At 37.5% G+C, this 27,649-nt stretch overlaps 1 protein-coding gene across 2 annotated transcripts; it reads left to right on the forward strand.

Moving 5' to 3' along the window:
* The first annotated feature begins 181 nt into the window (after window positions 1-181).
* Window positions 182-26,267, forward strand: eif2ak2 (eukaryotic translation initiation factor 2-alpha kinase 2). Of its 2 annotated transcripts, none has more exons than XM_061910621.1 (19): window positions 182-411; window positions 561-675; window positions 766-899; window positions 974-1,085; window positions 3,457-3,530; window positions 3,628-3,768; window positions 3,843-3,972; window positions 7,218-7,276; window positions 7,355-7,430; window positions 7,551-7,582; window positions 13,469-13,505; window positions 13,607-13,647; window positions 13,723-13,842; window positions 13,946-14,065; window positions 14,131-14,338; window positions 14,416-14,541; window positions 19,057-19,158; window positions 21,941-22,003; window positions 22,112-26,267. In XM_061910621.1, the coding sequence occupies exons 1-19, from the start codon at window positions 305-307 to the stop codon at window positions 22,238-22,240; spliced, it is 1,926 nt and encodes a 641-aa protein (XP_061766605.1). In that variant the 5' UTR covers window positions 182-304; the 3' UTR covers window positions 22,241-26,267. The 2 variants fall into 2 exon arrangements, with proteins under 2 accessions (XP_061766605.1, XP_061766606.1); XM_061910622.1 differs by having other exon boundaries at window positions 14,143-14,338.
* The last annotated feature ends 1,382 nt before the right edge of the window (window positions 26,268-27,649 follow it).

Consider the following 27,649-nt stretch of genomic DNA (forward strand, 5'->3'; position numbering starts at 1 on the left):
TGGACGTTTTATGTGCGGTACTTTTTTAAAAATGTGTTAAGATTCATACAAACACACGCTAATGGCACTTATTTTGTATAAACTTCATCATCGCACGACTTGTTCTTCTATTTAATAAACGTTTAAATATAAAGTTGTGGATTTTCGGATTACACGTGAATGCACCATTCGGAGGGTGACTAGTTATCATTTCGAGAACTCGAAACCGAAACCTAGGCTTATGCTGGCGTTGACACAGTACACTCCTATGGGTGATTAGTTCGGGCTCTTAAACACATTTTTTACACATGACGATTAATTAACGATGGATGCTGACGATTACATAGCCAAACTAAACACTTACATTCAAAGACAACATTGGAAACTCCACTATGAAGACGCAGGGACTGAAGGTCCGGATCACATTAAAACGTGAGTTGAAATAAGTTTATTTGTTATGTAAATAAGTAGTTGTTCACTACTGAAAATTGATATTGTAAACACAATACTTCAATGATGTGTGTGTTCAGTTGTTAAACGTTAACGCAGTGGTTGTGTGTTGAACATGTTTGTATTCACAGATTTAACATAAAAGCTGTTGTCAATGGTAAGGCCTACCCAGAAGGAGTGGGAAAAAACAAGAAGGAAGCCAAACAAAAGGCTGCCAAGCATGCTCTACAGGGCTTATTAAAAGAGGTAATTATTTAGATGGTCAATACCATATCACTTTATGTGTTTATTTTTGTGGTAACATTAAATAATGTAGATTATGTTGTATGTTGACAGACAGAGAGTGCATCAGATTCCTCTGTGGGACTGGTCCATTCTCATGATGATCATGTATCCTGGCTCTATTCTTACGGTCAAAAAATCAACATGCAGATCACCTATATCGAGTCCACCACAGGCGCGACTTTTCAGTAAGTTACAACAATGTCGTTATAAACTGTCGCGCTATAGATTACTGTTTCAGACTATATTTTTTGTATAACAGATGTCGATATTTGGTTGGAAGGATTGCATATCCGGTTGCAACTGGGAGAACGATGAAGGAAGCTAAGGAAGAAGCCGCAAAACTTGCTTATCTTAAGATAAATGCTTCATTGGTAAGTAATCATGAATTGTAATCTCGTACATGCCTGTCTTTTACCTCCCATACTATACAAAAAGGGCCCCTTTTATGTTGTTTAATCTTAGGAGATGCCACAATATGAGACACTACGCGATACATTCAGGAGTGGACTGGGACAAAAATTTAGCGCTGGACTTTTTGTTTCAGACTGGCCCGCTGGATTCCCAGAAAGCCGCAACTGTTTTACTATTCAACTTAGTGGTGTCAAAAGTATTGATATTTTAATGCCAAAACGCAAAAAATACATCCATACCTGCCTTTTTCAGTATTGTCAGTGCTGAATACGGCATCAATTCTCGTCGTCTTACCACTGAGTTAGTGCAAAAAAAGAACCTGTGGTCCTAAAAAAATATCCAGTGTTTCCTGTATATTTAGTTATACGTGGAAGACTGTCACATATGCGGATTTGGCGTTTCACTCAAAACAAATTACAATGAATCTCTGGCAGTGTAGCACAACTGTAAGTGTGGCGTAACTCAGCTTCGTTTACCAGGGCAGATGAGAGCAGAGCTCCGCCACCACAAGCCCAGGTAGTGTAAGAAAACACAGCAAGGAGACACCCTTCCATCGTTTGGCAACATGTTAAAGACCATTCGTTTACTTATTTCACCGGTGAGACAATGTGTGATTCATGCTGACTCACAGTCAGTACGTCAACTTTATCAGTATTTATTGCCACCTATCTCAACTTCTTTGTCACGTGTTGCCGGCTTCAAATTCTAAAGTTAATGATTATTTGAAAAAAAAAAAAAGGTTTATCTCAACAAACGCACGGAGGGGGGCGTGTATAATATATCCAAGAGTCACGGACGCACAGCATTATGGGTAATCCCTATTCTGCGTTTATAATGTGCCACAGAGCCAATACTCTCCAGAAATGTGTTTTTTATTCTTATTTGGTTAGGGTTCACAGAGTGTGGCACATATTAGTAAGAGTGTTAAAATTGTTTTATATCACAACCATTAGTGTGATCTGTACGGCTGTGGAACAAGACCCCTGGTTTACACACAATGATAGCAAAAATAAACTCCTCCACCATTATGAAAATATCGTCAGGGTAAGCGTCACCCGTGACGTCACGTATTTGACCCTGGGGGTAAAGTAAGCATGTGCTTATTAATGTGGTAAGCGAGTTTTGCCCGGCAGTAATTCAGGCTGGCGCATATTACATGTACGGCGGCTATTCAAAGAAATATGGTATCCATATATCAGCAACATTGGAGTGATTCGATCAATATTTTTACAGCTGAGATAGGCTCCAGCACCCCCCGCTACCCCTGAAAGGGACAAGCGGTAGAACATGGATTGATGACATTTGTTGTTGTTGCTGTTGTTGTTGTTAATGTTGATGATTTCAAGTGTTCTCATTTTTGTAAGGTATTAAAAGTGGCAAATGTGTGATGAATGTGCAGATGCTCTCCTCTTCGGAAGTGAGTCTCTTTTACATTAGGACTAAACACAGCGGACTTTGTGGTGCACCCCTTTTCACAAGGGTGACACGGTGTCAGGTATGAGTCCGTGATTATCACCATATCCAACATCAGAACTCTGCCATCCACTGGTCGCCTCCTGTGGAAGCATCACAAAAAAAACTGAAATCATTGTTGTGTGTGGCGTGGCATCATGCATGATGAAATAATTTTTAAAATTTTTTGTCAGTTTCCAAACAGTGCGACCAAAAAAGTGTTTTGAGGTTGCACTGTATTCAACTGGTCACCCACTGCATCATAAATCATCCAATCTGTAATGTAACACATCGGCATACTTCGTTATTAGACGTATAAGCTCGAGAGCTACGGCAAAAGATAAGGTAGTTATTATGTCGCACCCCAATTGCGTTTGGACTTTGTAATGCACCACACAATGCGATAGGTCAACCTGAAAAGCAATACATTTATCCGCGCTAAAAGGAAACGAGCCCCCCCCTACTTCCATCGAGGTGATTTTTCCTGTTTTATCGATATTTTCTCCGCTCTTTGCAGCACTCATTTTTAGTTTCTCTTCTCACTCCATGCAGAGAATTACGAGACAGCAGGATGCGGAAACCAAACTTGATAGTTGATATTGTTATGTGATTGGCTGGTTAGTGTCCCCCCTATTGCTCAGAGATCACTTCCTCTTTTGTTAGGTTATCAGAGCGTGAGTTCCTGTGTTCATAGAATCAACTTTGTGATTCTTCTGACCAAAAAAAATTTACATAGTATATTGAATGTTTTATAAAACATATTTTTTATTGTTATCAATTACGTGTCTATCGCCATATATATTGATATTGTTTTATCGCCCTATTAGTAAGTAGGCACCACTCTATTAAAGCCATCACTATTATTTTATTTATGTCAAGACTGGAGATGAGAAACCCTCTTCTACCTCCAGTCAACAAACGGAAGACATGAGGAAAAGTATGTCGGAGATCTGGTAAGCACATACTATTGCTATCATTTGGTCTGATAGCCAACATACACAGTTTGCTAACTGATTTGATCAATATCTACGTGTTTCTTTGGTACTGCAGTGACAAGACACACAGTTTGAAGACCGAAGATGACATTGTTGAGACAAATTTTATCGGACGCATCTCCGCCATCTGTCAAAGAACAAATCGCATTCCTGATTTTGTGGAAGTGGAGAGACGTGGCCCTCCTCATGATCTTAGGTATTGCTCATCCTGAGTATAACATGCCAATCTCTACATTAATGATGTCAAATGTCTCCTTCCTGTCAACGCAGGTTTGTCTACAAGTTAGTGATCGATGATCAACACTATCCTCCTGCGTGTGAGGGGAAGAGTGTGAAGGAAGCCAAGCAAAAGGCTGCCCAGTTGGCCTTATCTGACCTTCGTATGGGTTTGGACAGTGAGGTATTGCTTTTTTACTGATAGATTTTTTTTAAATGATGGACTGCATACAAACCAACGTTAATACGTTCTTGGTCGTCCTTCCATTTGTAAAAATATTCCACTTCATTATGAAAAGTAACGTTTTAGGTTTCATAGTACAATGTTGTAAAATTATCTAAATAAATATTCATCCTTTTGTGTTAGCCACTAAAGTTAGACAGTTAATTCTACCTATACTGTACGTTACTTCATTAACATGAACACGATTCTGCAAATATTCTATTATACCATATGGGAAAACTGAAGAAAATACACTTTGATATAACGTGAAGTAGGGATGTGGCGATCAGTATCAGACGATTTCCATAAAAAAGTATTTGATTACGATTGCCAATTAATAATTTTCAGTGCTGATCCCAAACTTTGATCCCCTCTGGCTGATACATACTTATTTTTAGTGCCACAGTTGAAAAGCTAGCGGGTAATTATGTGTCTCCATACACAGTGTGGAGCTGCAAACATGTTACACACTGACAACAAGACAGGAGTAGGCATGCGAACTTCTAAACTAACCGCTAAGTGAGTCCTTCTCAAATAGTGGGGGGCCCCCCTGTGCAATGGCAGGGTGGGGGGATGTGACCTCGGGGAACATGCTTTCTTTGCCATATCAAAATAATAAGAAACAAATATAGCACTTGGCTTTACTGTAATGATGATGGGATATGAGGAAAGACGGTGTTGTGTATTTTAATGTTGTAATTTATTGTACAAACCCTGTTTCCATATGAGTTGGGAAAATGTGTTAGATGTAAATATAAATGGAATACAATGATTTGCAAATCCTTTTCAACCCATATTCAGTTGAATATGCTACAAAGACAAGATATTTGATGTTCAAACTCATAAACTAAATTTTTTTTTGCAAATGATAATTAAAGGCCTACTAAATTACATTTTCCTATTCAAACAGGGATAGCAGGTCCATTCTATGTGTCATACCTGATCATTTTGTGATATTGCCATATTTTTGCTGAAAGGATTTAGTAGAGAACATTGACGATAAAGTTCGCAACTTTTGGTCGCTAATAAAAAAGCCTGGCCTTTACCGGAAGTAGCAGACGATGTGTGCGTGATGTCACAGGTTGTAGGGCTCCTCACATCCTCACATTGTTTATAAAGTGAGCCTCCAGCAGCAAGAGCTATTAGGACCGAGAAAGCGACAATTTCCTAATTTGAGCAAGGATGAAAGATTTGTGGATGAGGAAAGTTAGAGTGAAGCACAAAAAAAAATAAAAATAAAAGGCAAAGGCTCCAGGCGGCGGCAGTGGGACCGTTTCAGATGTAATTAGACACATTTACTAGGATAATTTTGGAAGATCCCTTATCTGCTTATTGTTTTGATAGTGTTTTAGTGAGATTGTAAAGTCATACCTGAAAGTCCGATGGCTGCGGTGAACGCCAGTGTCTCTGAGAGAAGCCGAGGAGCCAAGATACCAGCTGCCTTTTTGAGCTGCAGGTGGGGCTCGTATAATCCACTGAAGTCTCCGGTAAGAGCCGACTTAATATCACAATTTTCCCATCCAAAAACTTGCTGGTTGACGTAGAGAAACTGTTCGCTTGGCCACTCTGTGTTAAAGCTTCATAACAAAGTATATATATATATATATCTATCTATCTGTGTATATATATCTCTCTCTCTATATATATATATATATATATATATATATATATATATATATAGATGTATATATATATATAGATATATATCTATATAGATATATACATACGTATATATATATCTATATAGATATATATCTATATATATATATATAGATATATATATACATATATATACATATATTTTTTATATGTGTGTATATACAAACCCCGTTTCCATATGAGTTTGGAAATTGTGTTAGATGTAAATATAAACGGAATACAATGATTTTCAAATTCCTTTCAACCCATATTCAATTGAATGCACTACAAAGACAAGATTTGTGATGTTCAAACTCATAAACTTTATTTTTTTTTTGCAAATAGTAATTATCTTAGAATTTCATGGCTGCAACATGTCTCAAAGTAGTTGGGAAAGGGCATGTTCACCACTGTGTTACATCGTCTTTTCCCTTAACAAAACTCAATAAACGTTTGGGAACTGAGGAAACTAATTGTTGAAGCTTTGAAAATTGAATTCTTTCCCATTCTTGTTTTATGTAGAGCTTCAGTCGTTCAACAGTCCGGGGTCTCCTTTGTCGTATTTTAAGTTTCATAATGCGCCACACATTTTCCATGGGAGACAGGTCTGGACTGCAGGCGGTCCAGGAAAGTAGCCGCACTCTTTTACTATGAAGCCACGCTGTTGTAACCTGTGGCTTGGCATTGTCTTGCTGAAATAAGCAGGGGCGTCCATGATAACGTTGCTTGGATGACAACATATGTTGCTCCAAAACCTGTATGGACCTTTTAGCATTAATGGTGCCTTCCCAGATGTGTTTGTTACCCATGGTTTGGGCACTCATACACCCACATACCATCAAAGATGCTGGCTTTTGAACTTTGCATCTATAACAAGCTGGATGGTTATTTTCCTCTTTGTTCCAAATAAATGTTTGATGAGCATTCCTCAACTTTATCAGTATTTATTGCCACCTTTTCCAACTTCTTTGTCACGTGTTGCTGGCATTAAATTAAAAAGTTAATGACTATTTGCAAAAAAAGAGAATTTTTATTAATTTGAACATCAGATATGTTGTCTTTGTAGCATATTCAACTGAATATGGGGTACAAAATGATTTGCAAATCATTGTATTCCTTTTATATTTACATCTAACACAATTTCCCTCATGGAAACTATAAATATTACGTTGATAGATTGTTTTGAAGTTGTTTTTAAGGGCTTTGAAGGCTTTAACGTTGTCTCCTATGAGCCACATTTTCTAAGCGTTTTTTTATCAGCTTGACAAAAAAACACCACATATTTAGATGGATAGATAGATATATAGTACTTTATTGATTCCTTAAGGAGAGTTCCCTCAGGAAAATTAAAATTAAAATCCCAGCAGCAGTGTACTGTATTTGTTCTTGTATCTCATAATGATTGTGAACGATAGGCACAATTCCAAAAAAAGTGCAGTTCCCCTTCAAGATCATGGGAGAATAGGGCCCATTCAGTGTATTGTCAAATTCTCTTATTTCTGTAATTGGACATTTGATTTCCATTTGACACAGCACTGTGAGTCTAAAGTTTATTTTGTGTGTGACAGGTTTCACCTTCTCGTGCCAATAATCCACCAACCAACCGGGATTCGTCAGCCAATGCGCCGTAAGTCACTGACTGAAAAGTTCTTAAAATGTTTACATTGGATAATTTAAAACTTTGCTTTTTTCATTCTCAATGCAGGTCCCCTAATGTTCAGTTAAAGAGTCCATCTACGGACATCGCAATTCGCTTTGTTGATTCTTCTCCCAAAATTCAAGTGTGTTGTTACCAATACGTTATTCTAAAATTAAGTTATCTAAAACCTCAATTGAATCTGATATGTCAAGTGTTCCTCATCTGATTACCTGAACTACAATATAATTTTTCCCCCTCCAAGGGTAAAAGTCCAGACTGCAAACCTAAAGTAAGGTAAGTCATCCTTTGAGATCAACTATGAATACAATTTTGGAAAATATTTGTTCTACTGCATTGGCAAAGGTATTGGAAAAAGGTGGTTGAGTCATATTCAGGCTCTACAAATGAATACAAGCGGCTTTTCCCCAAGCAAGCCTGAGCTTGTCTTCCTGTCACCCAGAAGATATTATTTGAACTAAAAATGATAGTACAACCATTTTCGAAACGGTTTCCGGAAGCTATTATAATAGATCAAAGCATATCAAATCGTGTTTTATTTTTTCCAAAATTTAAATAATGTACCTGCTAATTTACTGTTAATAGCAAGTTAATTTCAGCTTTAATGTGTATACATCTACACTCCTGTTGGAGTGTACTAAGCACTTATTCTTATGTTTTTTGGCTACTTTACTTTAGTTTTGGGCAATACTACAATTATGGGTATCGATTCAATACCAATTAGTTACAGCGGCAGTATTGGTCATACCAATGTTCATTCTTAAATTAAAAAAATGGTAAATAATAACAAAAACGACAAAAAAAACTATTTTGTGATAATGAAATACTTAGATCTAGTCTATATACTATATACTTTACATATATAGAATATATAAAGTAGTGGTGAAAGTTGACATACACTTGTGAAGGACATAATGTCATGGCTTTCTTGAGTTTCCAATAATTTCTACAAGTCTTATTTTTTTGTGATAGAGTAATTGGAGCACATACTTGTTGGTCACAAAAAACATTAATGATGTTTGTTTATATATATATATATATATATATATATATATATACAAAAAACATTAATGATGTTTGTTTATATATATATATATATATATACATATGTATATATATATATATATATATATATATATATATATATATATATATATATATATATACATATATATGTATATATATATATATATACATATATATATATATATATATATACATATATATATATATATATATATATATAAACAAACATCATTAATGTTTTTTGTATATATTTATATATATATATATATATATATGTATATATATATATATATACATACATACATACATTCAGTGGGGCAAAAAAGTATTTAGTCAGCCACCAATTGTGCAAGTTCTCCCACTTAAAATGATGACAGAGGTCTGTAATTTTCATCATATGTACACTTCAACTGTGAGAGACAGAATGTGAAAAAAAATCCAGGAATTCACATTGTAGGAATTTTAAAGAATTTATTTCTAAATTATGGTGGAAAATAAGTATTTGGTCACTGCAAACAAGGAATATCTCTGGCTCTCACAGACCTGTAACTTCCTCTTTAAGAAGCTATTCTGTCCTCCACTCGTTACCTGTATTAATGGCACTTGTTTGAACTTGTTATCTGTATAAAAGACACCTGACCACAGCCTCAAACAGTCAGACTCCAAACTCCACTATGGCCAAGACCAAAGAGCTGTCGAAGGACACCAGGAAAAGAATTGTAGACCTGCAACAGACTGAGAATATTGAATCTACAATAGGCAAGCAGCTTGGTGTGAAAAAAATCAACTGTGGGAGCAATTATCAGAAAATGGAAGACATACAAAACCACTGATAATCTACATCAATCTGGGGCTCCACGCGAGATCTCATCCCGTGGGGTCAAAATGATAATGAGAACGGTGAGCAAAAATCCCAGAACCACACGGGGGGACCTGGTGAATGACCTGCGGAGAGCTGGGACCAAAGTAACAAAGGTTACCATCAGTAAATCCTGCAGTGCTAGACGTGTCCCCCTGCTTAAGCCAGTGCATTTCCAGGCCCATCTGAAGTTTGCCAGAGAGCACATGGATAATACAGCAGAGGATTGGGAGAATGCCATGTGGTCAGATGTAACCAAAATAGAACATTTTGGTATAAACTCAACTCGTCGTGTTTGGAGGAAGAATACTGAGTTGCATCCCAAGAACATCATACCTACTGTGAAGCATGGGGGTGGAAACATCATGCTTTGGGGCTGTTTTTCTGCTAAGGGGACAGGACGACTGATCCGTGTTAAGGAAAGAATGAATGGGGCCATGTATCGTGAGATTTTGAGCCAAAACCTCCTTCCATCAGTGAGAGCTTTGAAGATGAAACGTGGCTGCGTCTTCCAAGCATGACAATGATCCCAGACACTGCAATGATCCCAGACACCGCCCGTGCAACGGAGTGGTTCCGTAAGAAGCTTTTGAAAGTCTTTAAAATTCCTACAATGTGAATTCCCGGATTTTTTTTTTCACATTCTGTCTCTCACAGTTGAAGTGTTCCTATGATGAAAATTACAGACCTCTGTCATCATTTTAAGTGGGAGAACTTGCACAATCGGTGGCTGACTAAATACATTTTTGCCCCAATATATATATGTAGGTTTGGGAAAAATCACAAGACTACTTCATCTCTACAGAACTGTTTCATGAGGGGTTCCCTCAATCATCAGATTTTAAAATCTCCTGATGATTGAGGGAACCCCTCATGAAACAGTTCACAAGTAGTCTTGTGATTTTTCCCACACCTACATATTACGCTCTACCACGGTATCGAGCACTATTCTCTGGATAATCCAATCAAGACATATATATATATATATATATATATATATATATATATATATATATATATATATATATATATATATATATATATATACACATAATGTGTATATATACACATAATGTATATGTTTATATATTTAAATATATATATTTAAATATATGTATATATACCGTATATTTACACATACATACACATATATATATGTAAATATATATATATATATATATTTTTTTTATATATATATAATTTATATGGGGGACGTATGCATATACATATATATATATATATATATATATATATATATATATATGTATATGTATACCGGTATATAGATCCATTTAGTTCATTGTGACTTCATCATTAATAAGTGTACCCTAAACAGATCATTTTCAGGGTGGCTTCATAATCTTGCATAACAGTGTGCTAACCTTATTTAATAATTAATAAAATGTAATATTGAGCCTGCTTATCATTTTGTAATTGAGGATTCGACCGGAACATGTTATAAAATAATTTACACAATATTTCCGCCAGCCAGAAAAATCCATGTCCGTCATATTCCTAAACTGATCTACTAGAATTTCTTTAGATGCAAATATCACAGAATAAGATGACAAAACATATCTGACAAAGCATGATCTTATTGTAAGACATTTTTATTTTGTGAATGTCAGGGTTTCCCCTAAATTGCCAAAATGCCCGTGTTGGTGGGGGCGTGGTCGATATGACATCATCCCTTTGATTTGCTATGACGTATATATTCTTTAAAAAGGCAAAAAATAAATAAATAAAAATTTAAATGAAATCTGTTGTAAGTATAATGTTAACATATATATATATATGTCTTACATAATATAATTCAGTTCTTTTTTTAAATTATTGCTGCTTATTGTACAATGTACATTAAGTTTCTCCAATTATTTTAGACACTTTCTATAATAAAAACAATTGGCAACAAATCTAGCATCTATTTTTGGTGTTATTGGCGACTGTACTCGGGTTTAGAGACTCTGTTTAGATTCTGTCACTCCATGTCCATGACGAAAAGCGAGCTGCAGAGAGCCTGACGTCAGTCACACTTGCTTTGTGTTGCTGGAAGCCTTTTTCTCACTAAAAGCCTCCAGTGTCATCTTAAATTGTGAAGATTGCTGTCCGCAAGTATATCTCGAATATATTTAAGTACGTCCACAGCACGGACACGCTGCCTCCGCTCCAGGCAACCCCGTACGTAAGGCAGGTGTTAATGTGTATGTTAGTGTGTTTTGGTTGTCATTTTTCCAATGGTCTGTGAACACACTTTGTCAGCTGAGAATGAACAAATGTTTTGTGTCTAGGAGTGAAACACGGAGATAGACGTGTGTGCACGGAGGAAATACTTGTTGGAATTGGGCCTGTTGTTATCATAAAATTAGCAACAAAATCTAGAAAGAAAGCCAGACTTTGTTTTCATCTGGATGCTACAATATGTTATATTACTTTATTATGTTAGGAATGGTGGCTAATATGAGGCCCTACATTAAGCAGAAACTGAATGTAGTCAAACCGGATGTATAGCGTAGCACTTTTATTTTAAAGCTGTAAAAGTGTGTGATCGTTCTAAGAAAGTGTCTTGACATGTTTCGACATCCTGCTGATTGTCTTTCATTTCTGTTGAGCTTTTATGCCATCTTACTCACTAAAGCAGTCACAGTAACAATCTAAATGTCATGTTGTGAATGTGAATGATATTTATATAGCGCTTTTCTCAAGTGACTCAAAGCGCTTTACATAGTGACACCCAATATCTAAGTTATATTTAAACCAGTGTGGGTGGCACTGGGAGCAGGTGGGTAAAGTGTCTTGCCCAAGGACACAACGGCAGTAACTAGGATGGCACAAGCGGGAATCGAACCTGCAACTCTCAAGTTGCTGGCACGGCCACTCTACCAACCGAGCTATGCCATCCCATGTTATCACTAAAACCTTAAATGTAATCTGAACACGAAAGTAAAGTACCACCCACCTCGAGAACGATGCGTGCAGCAGGCGTTTGCTGCAGGGTTGTTACCACTTCTCACGGTGAAAAATAGTCCTTTCTTGTCGGGAGAACAACTTGCTATGGCTTTGAACCTAATATGTTTCCATAAATTCGACTTTCCTTTGTTAATTTATGCTCGCTTGTGACTCACCAGTAGCAAGTAAACTGCAGCCAAGTTCCCCGCTACGGCACATTAAGTATTCACATTAATCGTCCGCTAAAAAAATTTGTACCGTTATTTAGGTATATATGTATGTAGATGTATATATATATATATATATATATATATGTATATACATATATACATATACATATATATATATACATATACATTTATATATATATATATATATATATACATATATATATATATATATATATATATATATATATATATACATATATATATATATATATATATACATATATATGTATATATATATACATCTACATATATATATATATATATACATATATATATATTTATATACAGTGGGGCAAAAAAGTATTTAGTCAGCCACTGATTGTGCAAGTTCTCCCACTTAAAATGATGACATAGGTCTGTAGTTTTCATCATAGGTACACTTCAACTGTGAGAGACAGAATGTGAAAAAAAAATCCAGGAATTCCCATTGTAGGAATTTGAAATAATTTATTTGTAAATTATGGTGGAAAATAAGTATTTGGTCAACCATTTAAAGCTCTCACTGATGGAAGGAGGTTTTGGCTCAAAATCTCACGATACATGGCCCCATTCATTTTTTCCTTAACACGGATCAATCGTCCTGTCCCCTTTGCAGAAAAACAGCCCCAAAGCATGATGTTTCCACCCCCATGCTTTTCACAATACGAAGGTCCTGAGTCGTCCTGGGTTCAATCCCGGGCTCGGGATCTTTCTGTGTGGAGTTTGCATGTTCTCCCAGTGACTGCGTGGGTTCCCTCCGGGTACTCCGGCTTCCTCCCACCTCCAAAAACATGAACCTGGGGATAGGTTGATTGGCAACCCTAAACTGGCCCTAGTGATGAGGTGGTGACTTGTCCAGGGTGTATGCACCCCGCCTTCCGCCCGATTGTAGCTGAGATAGGCACCAGCGCCCCCCATGACCCCAAAAGGGACAAGCGGTAGAAATGGATGGATGGATATATATGTATATATATGTATGTATATATATGTATGTATATATATGTATGTATATATATATATATATATATATATATATGTATATGTACATACATACACACAAAATTCACTATATATCTGGGTAAACATTACTTTTTTTATTGACACATTTCTTTTTACTTTTAGAATTGCAGCAAATTTTCCAGATAAGTGCCAACAAAAGGTAAATAAATGGAAATATCATGTAAAATGTAATTATTTGCAGTTGTTTGGGAAGTAGTTGCATCTGTGTGTCATCTTTATTCCATAACTGTATTATTTAAGGATGCGAAGAGCGCAAATGTCAAAGGGGACCATACCTCGAGGTATGTGAAGAAAAAATATTTTTGAAAAGATAAAATACATTTTGCGGCGACGACCTGTCCTATTCTCTGAAACAGGTTCATGAAGGATTTTGATGTGATAGAACACCTTGGCAATGGAGGCTTTGGACATGTTTTAAAGGCTAAACACAAGTTGGAGGGAAAGTACTATGCTGTGAAAGTGGTGTCTTATAAAGAGTAAGTCAAGTTCAGTTTGCTATTGCTGTTGTCTTTTTAATCGTTGCCTTCCGAGCAATATGGCAGGACTTCTTCAATTAACCCAAATTTTTATTTTGGTCAGTAACTCTCGGCGTGAGGTGTTGGCTCTATCAGAGTTTCAACACGACAACGTTGTGAGATACTACACATGTTGGTTGGAAGACGGTGCTTACCAGTCTTTCAGTGCAGGTGACTCTTCCTGGTGAGTTCCATTCAAGCATTTGTAAGGACAGTGTGCCGCAGGAAATTTTAACAACAGAGTTGCAGTCTCTTCTGTAGGTCTCCACCGAAGAAGTCCCTTCATATTCAGATGGAGTTGTGTGAAACCAAAACCCTCCGAATGTGGATAAATGATAAGAATGTAAAGAACGTGGAGCGTTCACAAAGAAGACAAGACAGCCTTGCCATTGCAAAGCAAATAGTGAGTGGCGTCGAGTACATTCATTCCAAAAAGTTTTTTCACAGAGACCTGAAGGTGAGTTTTCATTTAGCACAGCTGTCACAGAAGGAAGGCCCTTGTAAATTCTTATTTGTCTTTTCTTTAATGGTAAGCCTGCCAACATCTTGTTTGGGCCAGGAGAAGTCCTTAAGATTGGGGATTTTGGCCTTGTTGCTGACGACACGAGCAAAGAGAGAAGCGGATACTTGGGAACCGCGTCTTATATGGCGCCTGAGCAGGTGAGTTACCGGTATATCTTTGATTTATTTTTTCTCCTTTTTCCTCTTCATCAAATTTCACATACCTTACATTTTAATAAGCAGTGATTCCCAACCACTGTAAGAGATCATCAAGGTGTACCGTACCGTAAATGATTCATCTTACTTCATTGCACAGAAAATTATGAGTAATTTACTACAACAAATAACGTGTCTTTGTTCAGCTACAGTTTTTATTCCAGCGACATATAGATATGAAGGTCAAATCGTCTTTATAAACCTAGCTTTTTTTTGACACTGAATTTATGTTATTGAATTTTTTGCTTTGACAATTTTACTGAATAAAAAAATGAGTATGAGTAAAATGCTTGTTGAGTTCAGTAAAACACAGTGTTTTAAAATTCAGTTTATAAAAATTCAGTGTACAAAAATTCCATGCAAAAAACCCATTTTTATTCATTGCTTCAAAACTCAAGACCCACTTCTGGTAAATTATGACCAATTTGCAATGCGGGGTAAAGTTTGCAGTCACGTGACATGGATCCTCTGAAGCCAAAGAGGCAGTTTCTGCAACACTACAGCTGACCATGCTATCTGCTGTATGGGCTTGGATACCTTTTTCGGAACACTTTAATCATGTACAGGTTGCTTAGTATTAGTGAAACAATTTCCTAAGAGGCTTTAAAAAAGGATAAAAGCTGATCACACAATACAATACAGAAATTCACACAAAAATGACTGATAGAACGCCAAAAATTTAATGACAGACCACTTTTTACGAATAAGACAAGCACAATGTACATGGAAATAAAGAATGTGGGATTTACATTAACTATTAAAGCCCTACTGAAATGAGATTTTCTTATTTAAACGGGGATAGCAGGTCCATTTTATGTGTCATACTTGATCATTTCGCGATATTGCCATATTTTTGCTGAAAGGATTTAGTAGAGACATCGACGATAAAGTTTGCAACTTTTGGTCGCTAATAAAAAAGCCTTGCCTGCACCGGAAGTAGCAGACGATGTGCGCGTGACGTCACTGGTTGTAGGGCTCCTCAAATCCTCACATTGTTTACAATCTTGGCCACCAGCAGCTAGAGCGATTTGAGCGAGGATGATAGACTCGTGGAAGAGGATAATGAGAGTGAAGGACTAGTAAAAAAAAAAAAAGGCGAGCGCAGTGAGAGCGATTCAGATGTTTTTAGACATATTTAATAGGATGATTATGGAAAATCCCTTATCTGCCTATTGTTTTACTAGTGTTTTAGTGAGATTATATAGTACCTGAAAGTCGGAGGGGTGTGGCCACGGGTGTCCGCTAGTGTCTCTGAGGGAAGCCACGCAGCTGCAGCAGGACGCAAGCTCCGCTGATGTCTCCGGTAAGAGCCGATTTATTACCACAATTTTCTCACCGAAACTTGCCGGTTGACATGTGGTCGGAATCCATGTTCGCTTGACCGCTCTGTTCCATAGTAAAGCTTCACCTTCGGGAATATTAAACAAGGAAACATCGGCTGTGTTTGTGATGCTAAAGTCAGCTGCAGTGCACCGCTTCCTACCCCCATCTTTCTACCTTGAGTTCTCTATTATTAATTGAATAAATTGCAAGAGATTCAGCTACACAGATGTCCAGAATACTGTGTAATATGCGATTAAATCGGACGACTTTTAGCCGAGAGTGGTGCTGGGATAAAATGTTCGCTACAACCCGAGACGTCACGCGCACGCGTCATCATACCGTGACGTTTTCAACAGGATACTTTGCGGGAAATTTAAAATTGCAATTTAGTAAACTAAACCGGCCGTATTGGCATGTGTTGCAATGTTAATGTTTCATCATTGATATATAAACTATCAGACTGCATGGTCAGTAGTAGTGGGTTTCAGTAGGCCTTTAAGTTAGAACAATAAAACACTGAATATTAATGTTGCTCCTTTTTTACTTCAAACCACCTCCTCGATCTTACTTTTGCAATCAAGCAAAATGCAACAAACACAGTGAAACAAACGCAGAAGGTAAAAAAACACCAACATATTCGATACTACACCACTTTTCTGTATAACTTTGTTGTCGAAATCTGCTTCCGTGTCTGACCCTGACACTCGCGTCTCACGCTGGGTGCTCTGTAAACAAATCCCGCCCACTCTTGCCAACCTGGGGCCGCTGTTATGTAGTTCCTATGATTACCGCAATAACCCTTATGTCACGCAAAAGTGCAGATTGAAACCATTGGAATCATTTCTAAAGTTCAAGACTTAAAGGTCATTTGAAAAAAGTTATGCACATCATAGTGCCGGCTAAAGTTTCAATGTTATCGGTTCAGACAGGGCAACTGATATGGGTAGTGGAGGAAGATAAACAACTAAGTTAACTCTAAACATGTACTTAGATTTATTAAAAATGTGCCACAAAGCATGCTGGTAGCCAGCATCCCTCCCGTCGCTGGGACTCTACAAGTTTCTCCAGGATGCTTAACGGCACTCTTTTGGTAAAAAGTTGCTAATGTTATGTGTTAAGAGTTGATATAATAGTTGTTTATGATAGCTAACACTTATGTTTACAAGAGCTGTAGCAGTGTCAAAATATCATGGTACAATATTATCACTGTATTAAGGCATGGTATGATATTATTGTGGTATATGTCAAAAAAAAAAAAAAAGTGTATATCGTGTAAAATGAAGTGGCAGGAATTTTTAAGATAACACACTTACTGTAATTTAACACAAACATAATGCAAGAATGTTCAAAGCAAGCACAAAAAATTGTGCAGGAACATCTACTGTTTTAAGAACTTTTTTTTTAAACTTACATTTGAGTGTCTTTAAAGTGACAAAGTAAACATCCAATGTTCACTTTAGTGTCTTTCATCTTTTACCTTATGAGAACCTATTGAGAACAATATGACTTTTAATAATGTAAATACCTCACAAAATGACGTTTAACTTTGCTAGTTTCAAAAATGTTTCTGGGCGACGGTTTATGAGGAGGCGACTTGTCCAAGATGTACGCTGCCTTCATGACATCGGGAGAGACAAGAGGTTCAAAATGGATGCTTTATTGAGGATTGATCAAGTAGTTTTTCAGTAGTAGTAGTAGTTTTTATGGTGATTACACAGATCCAGGCTGTATCTGTGTTGGCTTGGAAGTGCTTGAGATGAAAGTGGCACACTTTGCAAAACGCAGACTTTCTTACCTCTGCTAAAGTGGTTGTATTTTGCAGGGGTTTGTTTATGTGTTTGTTACCAGCATAACTAATACCCTTATGGATAGATTTTGATGACATTTTCAGGAGATGTCCAAAAAAAACAATTCATCTCACCTTATGAACACACTTCACTCCCTACTTACGGTGTTCAACGCCCCCCACCATTCCGGCCCCACACTGCGCAGATGATTCTCGGAGATTTAGTGTATTTTGTACCCAACTTAGCTAAAGCGTCAAGAAAAAAACAAGACACCAGGTTTTTGTTTGATACCAACACGGCATTGTTGTGAAGACTTTGAAACCGAAAAACTGCGGTATCTAAAATACTGTTACACTTTTAATGTTTACTCTTATTCGTCCCAATAGTCGTTGTAGCAGTAGTACCGGTAGTTTCCCTATGCGTGTCCAGTCATTCTTATGTTTATTTACCTATTGCCGCCCAGTTTGAGTGGGCTGCACTCACACTAAACTCAGATATGAAGTCGGGGGCCACAAAATACGATTGTGCGGGCCGCGAGTTGGAAGCCCCTGGTTGAGACTGGAACTACTGCGGTAAGGCCACCATTTTTTGGACTTAATCTGAGAAATCAAATTGTGAAATAAATTGAAACCCTCAGCAGCACCGTACGGTGTGAGCTTTTTAATCGTATTTGCGACTTATAATAGGTTGTGACGGTTTTGGGGGGAAAAAAGTAGCACAGGTGCAAATACAGATTCTAACCCTTTCATCGCAGTTTGCCCCCAGTATAAATCCATCCAAAGTTGATCAAACTAGAGTAAAATGTCCGCCTATCTGTATAGCATGTTTGAAATGAACTTAAACCATAACCAAATGGACTGTGATTGTGAAAGTGATTAATGTGAAAGTGTCACTGATAACTCTGTGTGCGGTGCAGTGTTTTGTGTCCCTTCCTCCTCTTCCTCCTCCATGCACAGTGGGGAGGGAGGCTCCAGTGGCTCACACACGTCTCAAACACGAAATAAAAAAAGTCTTAGTTGGACGAACAAGATGTACAAGACTTTTTTTTCACCACCTCAAAACTTGACAAACTGCACTGCGCGCTCGTGACTACGAGGGTTAGTTAGTTTCAGTTTATTTTGACCATGCAATACAATTACGTTCAGTGTTATTAATGAAAGTGTGATATTTGTGACATTTCATATTGCTTTTACATTTTTTCTGTGCTTCAAAAAATGTTCTGTGCTGCTACTTTTTTTCCCTTTTAGTAGCACCGGTGCTACAAGTGAAACAGCCCTGCTCAGTAGAGTTGGTGACGACTGGTAATGCAATATACCATACCGACCATTGGCTTCTTTCTTTATGGCAGAAATACAAGAACATCTACGACCGGAAAGTGGACATATTTGCTTTGGGTCTCATTTTTTTCGAGCTCCTCTGGAAAATGATTACCATGAGTGAAAGGGAAAGGGTGAGTGTTGAAGTTGCAAGTACTGCGCTGTTTTGTCATCCTAAAATGTGACCTGACAAGGGAACCATGTGCTATGCCTGGGTCGCTACAAATGTTGCTGGATGATAAATTGTCCCACTACTACGAAGATAAACGATATTATTATCAGCATTAGTTTGAGAGCAAATTACCGTAAGCACTAATGCACAGGTGTCAAACTCAAGACACAGGGAATCTGGCCCGCTATATCGTTAAGGTAGCCCCCTATGTAATTTTAAGTTGGCTGCCACTTAAGTTGTTGTAGCCAGCTACATCATTTATGTGGCCTTCAGAAGACATGAACAAATGAAGAACTTTCTGGCTAAATATATTTGTTCTTTCTATTATGAAAGAAACAGGTACTACATGTATATGTTCAACACTATAACTGATCACAAAACAAGATGTTCCAAGCATTTTTATTTTTTTTTATTTATCAAAAATACATTTTCTTTTCACCTTGACTTACAATTTCAAAGCAAGCTATCAATCAGTCTGTTGGTACACAATCTAATAATCTAAAACTGCTACCTATGAAAAGTGTGTAACAAAGCTAGTATACATGTATTTTCATGTATATTCACTATTACAGGCGGCCTTCTGAGGGCAGCCATAATTGCGATGTGGCGCTCAGTAAAAAAAAAAAAATTGTTTGACACCCCTGCACTATGAGTGATTCAAGTAACCCTTTCAAAAATGCAACACATTTTTATTTGTCATTAGTAGTTTTTTTCATTGGAAGTAGGTCAATAAATTGTTATTATTCAAAATGAGTAAACAAATACTAAAAAAAAAAAATAGACTCTAAATCTCTGTTAACAAAAGTTGCACTCAATAGATATTGAAAATCTTGCATATGCTGTTTTTCCCTGAGTTGAGAAAAATGGGCCAGCTTTTTAATAAAAAATTTTGCCATCACTTTCCAACAAATTCTGCATATTGTCTTGTTCGTCCACATTGTTGGGCTCAGCTTTCTAATTTGGTTTGAATCCGAAATTTGACCAGCCCCAGGTCTACCATGTGTTAAAATGAAACTATTTCATTCAGAGGTTTATAAACAATGACAACTCCCAAAGAGACGTGTAAACGTTTCCATAGCAGCAGTTTTAAAGGGGAATATTATCACAATTTCAAAAGGGTTAAAAACATTAAAAATCAGTTCCCAGTGGCTTGTTGTATTTTTTGAAGGTTTTTTCAAAATTTTACCGGTCTCGGAATATCACTAAATAAAGCTTTAAAGTGCCTTATTTTCGCTCTATGCGAAGACACTGGCCATTTCCCTGTGACGTCACACAGTGCTGCCAATGTAAACAAACAATGGGAATACCACAGCAAGATATAGTGACATTAGCTCGGATTCAAACTCGGATTTCAGCGACTTAAGCGATTCAACAGATTACGCATGTATTGAAACAGATGGTTGGAGTATGAAAGTATTGGAGAAGAAACTGAAGCTATTGAGCGAATTCATAGTCATAGCATGGCCGAATAGCTGCGTTAGCATCGTCGGTAAAATGTGCGGACCAAACGATCAGGACTTTCGCATCTTTTGACACGGGAGCAACTTAAATCCGTCGATTGGTAAGTGTTTTTTTCGCATTAAATGTGGGTGGAAGGAAACGTAATATAGTTGCAAATGCATCTACAGGTTATCCATACATCTCTGTACCATGTCTGCTTTAGCACCGCCGGTAAATAGCATGTTAGCATCGATTAGCGTACCATGTTAGCATCGATTAGCTGGCAGTCAACATCAACGAAACTCACCTTTGTGATTTCGTTGACTATCGTTACAAATGCATCTGCAGGTTATCCATACATCTCTGTGCCATGTCTGCCTTAGCATTGCCGGTAAAATGTGGAGACACTCCGGCACATTCAATGGGGGTCTGGCGGCAGATTTCTTGCCACTTTCGCATCTTCGGGGCAGTGGTGCAACTTGAATCCCTCCCTGTTAGTGTTGTTACACCCTCCGACAACACACCGTCGAGGCATGATGTCTCCAAGGTTCCAAAAAATAGTCAAAAAAACGGAAAATAACAGCTGTGACCCGGTGTTTGTAATGGGTTGAAAATGAAAATGGCGGGTGTGTTACCTCGGCGACGTCACATTCTGATGTCATCGCCTCCAGCGCGATAAACAGAAAGGCGTTTAATCCGCCAAAATTCACCCATTTAGAGTTCGGAAATCGGTTAAAAAAATAGATGGTCTTTTTTCTGCACCATCAAGGTATATATTGACGCTTACATAGGTCTGGTGATAATGTTCCCCTTTAACAGAACTGGAGCACATGTCTTGATTAAAGTTGAACATGTAACTTTTTAACTCCGTTACACTTCATGATTTAACTCATCCAATCACCTTTCAGAAAGGCGTCTTGTTTTAGTCGTGATCTTGCTGTGTCGAAGAATGAGAAAAACGAGACTGAAAAATTGAAAGTGACATGTCTACTTTTCAGCAAGAAATCTACATCATATTGCAACATACTGCAAATGATTTAAACAAAACAGTACACTCATTATCACTATAAAAAAGTATGTGTACAAATTAGGGCCCTGCCTCTAGCAAGGAAGCTGTTACTCTCTGCAGTTCAGTTAACAAGCACATTATGGGAGGGAATAACATAGTCAGTGCCCACACAGGAAAGTACCTTTGCATGTGAATATAGGGTTTTGGTTGTGGTCATGGAATACCAACAATACTTGCAAGATGAGAGCTTAATTGGACATGTTCTTATTTCTCTCTGCCATTTCCTGGGTACCAGCTTTGGGATGATGTCAGAAATAAGATACTTCCTGCAGAGTTTGCACATCATTTCCCAGTAGAGGTAGAGTATGGCAACCATTTTCCATTTTATTTACAAGTACATCACTATCATGAATGACAGAGAAACTTTTATAACTGGATTTACAGTATGAACTATTTATTTTTTCAGGACCAAATGATTAAGGCGATGCTAAGTTTGAAACCAGAAGACCGGCCTGAAGCAAGTCAACTCAAGACCGAACTTGAGGCGTGTGCTCGTGTACTAACACTTAACGCTACCGACAGAAACACTGTCTAACGCACATTTTAATCGTCATGAATGGTGAGGTCGAAATTTTGCGCAGTGGGTTCCAATCTCGGCTCAGATGCCTCAGTGTGGATTTATCAGGTTCTTCCAGTGCTCGGTGGCTTTCTTTTCACATTATATCCATTTTAGGTTCTTTGGAGACTCTTAAGTTGTCCATAAGTATTAATGTGATTGCTTGTTTATGTGTCATGTGATCAGGGTCGGCCCAGGCTAAATTTGCAAACACGAATGAGGAATTATTTTGTCATGTGATTTGGCTGTCTCCATACGTTTCATATTGCCGTGATGACAGCCATGCTAATATTGGAACCATCTTCCTCGCGGTATCAGCATATTGAGAACGAAATAGGCACTGACACTACCCATAGCCACGTAGGTTTTATTTGTCGAAAATATATTTTGCTCTTTCAGTTGGATGACACATCGAAATACAGACTAACGGGGGTAATATATACCCGTTAGCCTATATGTGGATGTGTCATTGACTCGGCTAGCATGCTAAGTATTTATTGCATGAACATACTAGCTTTTATAGACAAGATCATAGACTGTATTGGACAATATAGTTCACATACAAATTGTCCATTTACATTTAATACAAGCAATAAGAACCCGCCTTCCGCCCGATTGTAGCTGAGATATGCACCAGCGCCCCCCGCGACCCCAAAGGGAATAAGCGGTAGAAAATGGATGGATGGATAATAAAAACATACAGGCTTTATTTACCTATCAAGGAGGAAGTTAGCAAGTTTGGCATCAGTTGAAAAAATCTTCTCCGCCTTCAATCGTCTTCATCTTTCAAAGGCATCTCCGATACAAATCCTTTTTTGTTCCTGGCTTTGTCATGAATGAGTTGAGAATCGTAACAACGTCTTTAGATTTACTGAAGTCTGACATGTTTAGTAACTTTACCAGTGGCAGTATCTAGAAACAAAGATGGCAGTGTGTAACAAGCAACCTGGATGTGACACACTCACAGACATTCTAATTGGTCAAACGATGGAGGGCGGGGCATCGAAATTAAAACATTAACAATATTTGGGGGCTGTAAGTCTTAAGTTTGAAATTAGCATATCCCGGCTGAACTACTGTTATCAGTTATAGAAGTATTTGAAAATATGATTCCGGCTTCCTCCCACCTCCAAAGACATGCGTCTGGGGATTGGTTGATTGGCAACACTAAATTGGCCCTAGTGTGTGAATGTGAGTGTGAATGTTGTCTGTCTATCTGTGTTGGCCCTGGGATGAGGTAACGACTTGTCCAGGGTCTAACCCGACTTCCACCCGATTGCAGCTGAGATAGTCTCCAACCACCCCCCTTGACTCCGAAAGGGACGAGCAGTAGAAAATGGATGGATGGATGAATTTATTAATGCCTTTTGACATATCAGGGCCACTTAATCATGACTCGACATGAAAATATTACATAGGGCACCTTAAAAAAAAGTTTTTTTTTCTATCACGCTGATACAGATTTAACAGAATACATTCCAAAAACCTTTCACTGATCTGCAGGGGTACATATGAACTATATGTTTGATGATTAAAAAGTCCTTGTGCTTTTAGAGATTACAGTCACAAAGTGAGGCGTTTTTTCAGCCTCTTAAAGGCATGCTTGATGTAATGTGGTTGTTGGAGACAACCACAGGGGGAAGGGCTTTCTGTATTGTAATAGAGCTTTTGTTGAGGCAATTTGTGTTTGACTTCGGCTTTTCCAGAGCATGGCTAGGTGGTACCCTCCTGAAATGTGGGCTGGGGGTAGCAGCGCTTTAAAATCCACAGGACAGCTGGGTGTGTGCATTTTATAAAGTTCAGTTATTCATATGTTATGTTAATCACATCTTTAAAAATCAAAAACCTAACTATGTTTTTTTACATGTGTTTTAAAAAGCTGGTTTCAACCGAATCCATGTAATTGTTTTTCAGTGCATGAATGCCAAGTGTGTGTGTATGGTGCGACAATGGGTTTCGGGTGGGATGGGGGGCCATGTGTATGGAAGCCAAGAATTTGTTGCCTCTCACCCAAGTCACCTGGTAATCAGTTCTAGCATTAATTTCAAGTTCATCACATTTTTTGCACATGCATTTTGAGTATTGCTGTGGCTAATAGAAGAAAATACAAACATGAAGTCAAACGCACGTGCATCTCTTGTCGAACTTCATGATATCCATTTGTTGGTTGCAAAATGTCGGGGAAAAAATGAAATACACTCAAAATATGAAAGAAATATGCTATTATCTTAACAACCCAGCTGTTGTTTCCTTTCAAACAAAACCAAAGTTAGCCCACCATATTTAAAAAAAAAACAACAAAAAAAACAAGGGTATATTTTTCTTTCTTTTTCTCAAGCTGCTCTACATTTCCTAGAGCATGCATGCCTCCCACCCACAGGTGGGTAGTAACGCGCTACATTTACTCAATTACATCTATTTGAATAACTTTTGAGATAAATTGTACTTCTAAAAGTAGTTTTAATGCAACATACTTTTACTTGAGTATATTTATAAAGAAGAAACGCTACTTTTACTCCGCTCCATTTATCTACATTCAGCTCGCTACTGATTTTTATCGATCTGTTTATGCATGCATTGTTTGTTTTGGTTTGTCAGACATACCTTCAAAGTAGGATCTATCACATGCCAGCGTTTCACCAATCAAATGCAGTCACTGGTGACGTTAGACTCCTTTTCACCAATCAAACAGAGCCAGGCGGTCACATGATTAACTGCACTTTTTTTTAATAAACCTTTATAAATTTCAACATTTACAAACAGTTGAAAATAACAATCAAAGTAAGTACAAAAACAGTATAAAAACCGTACAAAACAGCGCCAAGGGGTTGTAAATTCAAAGTAACTAAAACAGAATGTAAAAAAATATGTATTTATAAAATAAACAAAGTGCAAAGCCATAGGCTCACTCAATCTCAGAAAATAACTTAAATTTGGAACACAGCATCATCGTTTTCACAGCTTTTTGGTTGTTAGAGGTAGATTGTTTTAATGTAGAGTTCTAAATCTTTTTTAAAGGCACAAAAAACAGGTCGGTTATTGAAAAACTTACTTATATGAATATAAAACTTAGCCAATAGTATAATGAGGTTGCAAAGGTAAACTTCATTTAAAAAATTTTTTTCAATACAAATATATATTTAATATATATTGTTTTAGTTGCTTAAGAGATATGCTTGGCTCTGAATTTGTTCAATTTTATGTTTTTGTGCATTACTTGTTGCCGTCATCTTTAAACAAACAGGTTACTCATCAGTTACTCAGTACTTCAGTAGTTTTTTCACAACATACTTTCTACTTTTGCTGAAGTAAATATTTGGGTGACTACTCCTTACTTTTACTTGAGTAAAAAAATCTCTAAAGTAATAGTACTCTTACTTGAGTACAATTTCTGGCTACTCTACCCACCTCTGCTCCCACCTAAACCCACTGCCTTAACGCATTTATTCAGACATGAGTGTTGAATGAGAATCCAATATAGAAATACTGATGTTGATTTTGTCACACTGTCTTAAAAAGTGGTTGGTTTGGGAACATGATCTTTTTCTGAAAAATTAACTTTGTAACTATTTTTACTAACACTCATGACCGTGGGTTTAGGCGCTGTGATTTAATTCTTTATGCCAGAGTATGTAAGGAAAACTTTGTTTTGTTATTTGCAAGCAGTTTAATTCCAGAGGTTACAGAAGACAAACAACCCTTTTCCAACAGTGTTTTATGTAAACAATTAGGCAAAGGTTAATCTTTTATTATTATCCATGTGACCTATTACATTTGTGATTGAATAACAAATGAAACACATTGTTAGTTAAAGCCCCTTTTTGTTTTAATTTGTGCCCACATTCGCCATCTTATTATACATGTGTATTTTGGGGGGAAGAAAACATTTGTCTTCCGTTCACTTTCTTTAATGTTACACATTATTCTGTAACTTGCTTGTTGTAGTTTTTTTTCTTGTACTACGGGATTGAGCTGTGAGAAAATAAATGATAATTGGTTAAATGTTTTTGATGTGTTGTTTTTATTGTGCCTAACTGGCATGAATTGATTGACGTAGACCCCGACTTAAACAAGTTGAAAAACGTATTCGGGTGTGACCATTTAGTGGTCAATTGTACGGAATATGTACTGTACTGTGCAATCTACTAATAAAACTTTCAATCTATCAATCAATCAGCACATTTCATTGAACAATGACTTGAAAACACCGTGTAGGAGAGGGTGGGATTTGATATAAGCAGAAGTGTTTTGTTTTAACTGTCGCATCCAAATATGGTCACTTCCGGTTGTAAACGGAACAAAATAAACTGCAAGCCGCGCCTCCGTTCCTGACTGTGTATGTCTTCTTAAATTAAACCGACAGGGGGCACTGTGGGTCTGTCATTGGTGTGTTTTCAAAGGGAATAAAAAAGCCAGAAATGTGACGTTTAATCACCCCGTTGACACACGCTGGATCATTTGCATCATCTAACAAGTGTCAAATGCAGTCACCTGGCTCAGAATGTGTGGACTACAAAATGTAGGGTCACTGAAACGCTTCTTTTGTGAGCATACCGATAACATCCGTCACCAAACAGTGACCCATATATGGAACAAAAATAGCGAACTGTTGGTCACTGCCATGTTAGCCCATCTCATGTATTGTATTTTCGTACAAGGTTCTTAAAGGCCTGCTGAAATTAGATTTTCTTATTTAAACGGGGATAGCAGGTCCATTCTATGTGTCATACTTGATCATTTCGCGATATTGCCATATTTTTGCTGAAAGGATTTACTAGAGAACATCCACGATAAAGTTCGCAACTTTTGATCGCTAATAAAAAAGCCTTGCCTTTACCGGAAGTAGCAGACGATGACGTCACAAGGTTGAGGGCTCCTCACGTCCTCACATTGTTTTTAATGGGAGCCTCCAGCAGCAAGAGCTATTCGGACAGAGAAAACGACAATTTCCCCATTAATTTGAGCGAGGATGGAAGATTCGTGGATGATGATATTAATAGCAAAGGACTAGAAAAAATAAAATAAAATAAAAATAAAGTAAAAAAACAAAAGGTGAATGCATTGGGACGCATTCAGATGTTTTTAGACACATTTACTAGGATAATTCTGGGAAATCCCTTATCTTTCTATTGTGTTGCTAGTGTTTTAGTGAGATTAAATAGTACCTGATAGTCGGAGGGGTGTGTCCACGGGTGTCTTGACGCCAGTCTCTGAGGGAAGTCGACGGCAGCTGCATGGACGGCACAAGCTCAGCTGATCTCCGGTAATAGGCGACTTTTTACCACAATTTTCTCACCAAAACCTGCCGGTTGACAAGTGGTCGGGAACCATGTTCGCTTGACCGCTCTGATCCATAGTAAAGCTTCACCTCCGGGAATTTTAAACAAG

This window comes from Nerophis ophidion, linkage group LG09 (genome assembly GCF_033978795.1).
Source record: "Nerophis ophidion isolate RoL-2023_Sa linkage group LG09, RoL_Noph_v1.0, whole genome shotgun sequence".
Lineage (NCBI taxonomy): Eukaryota > Metazoa > Chordata > Actinopteri > Syngnathiformes > Syngnathidae > Nerophis > Nerophis ophidion.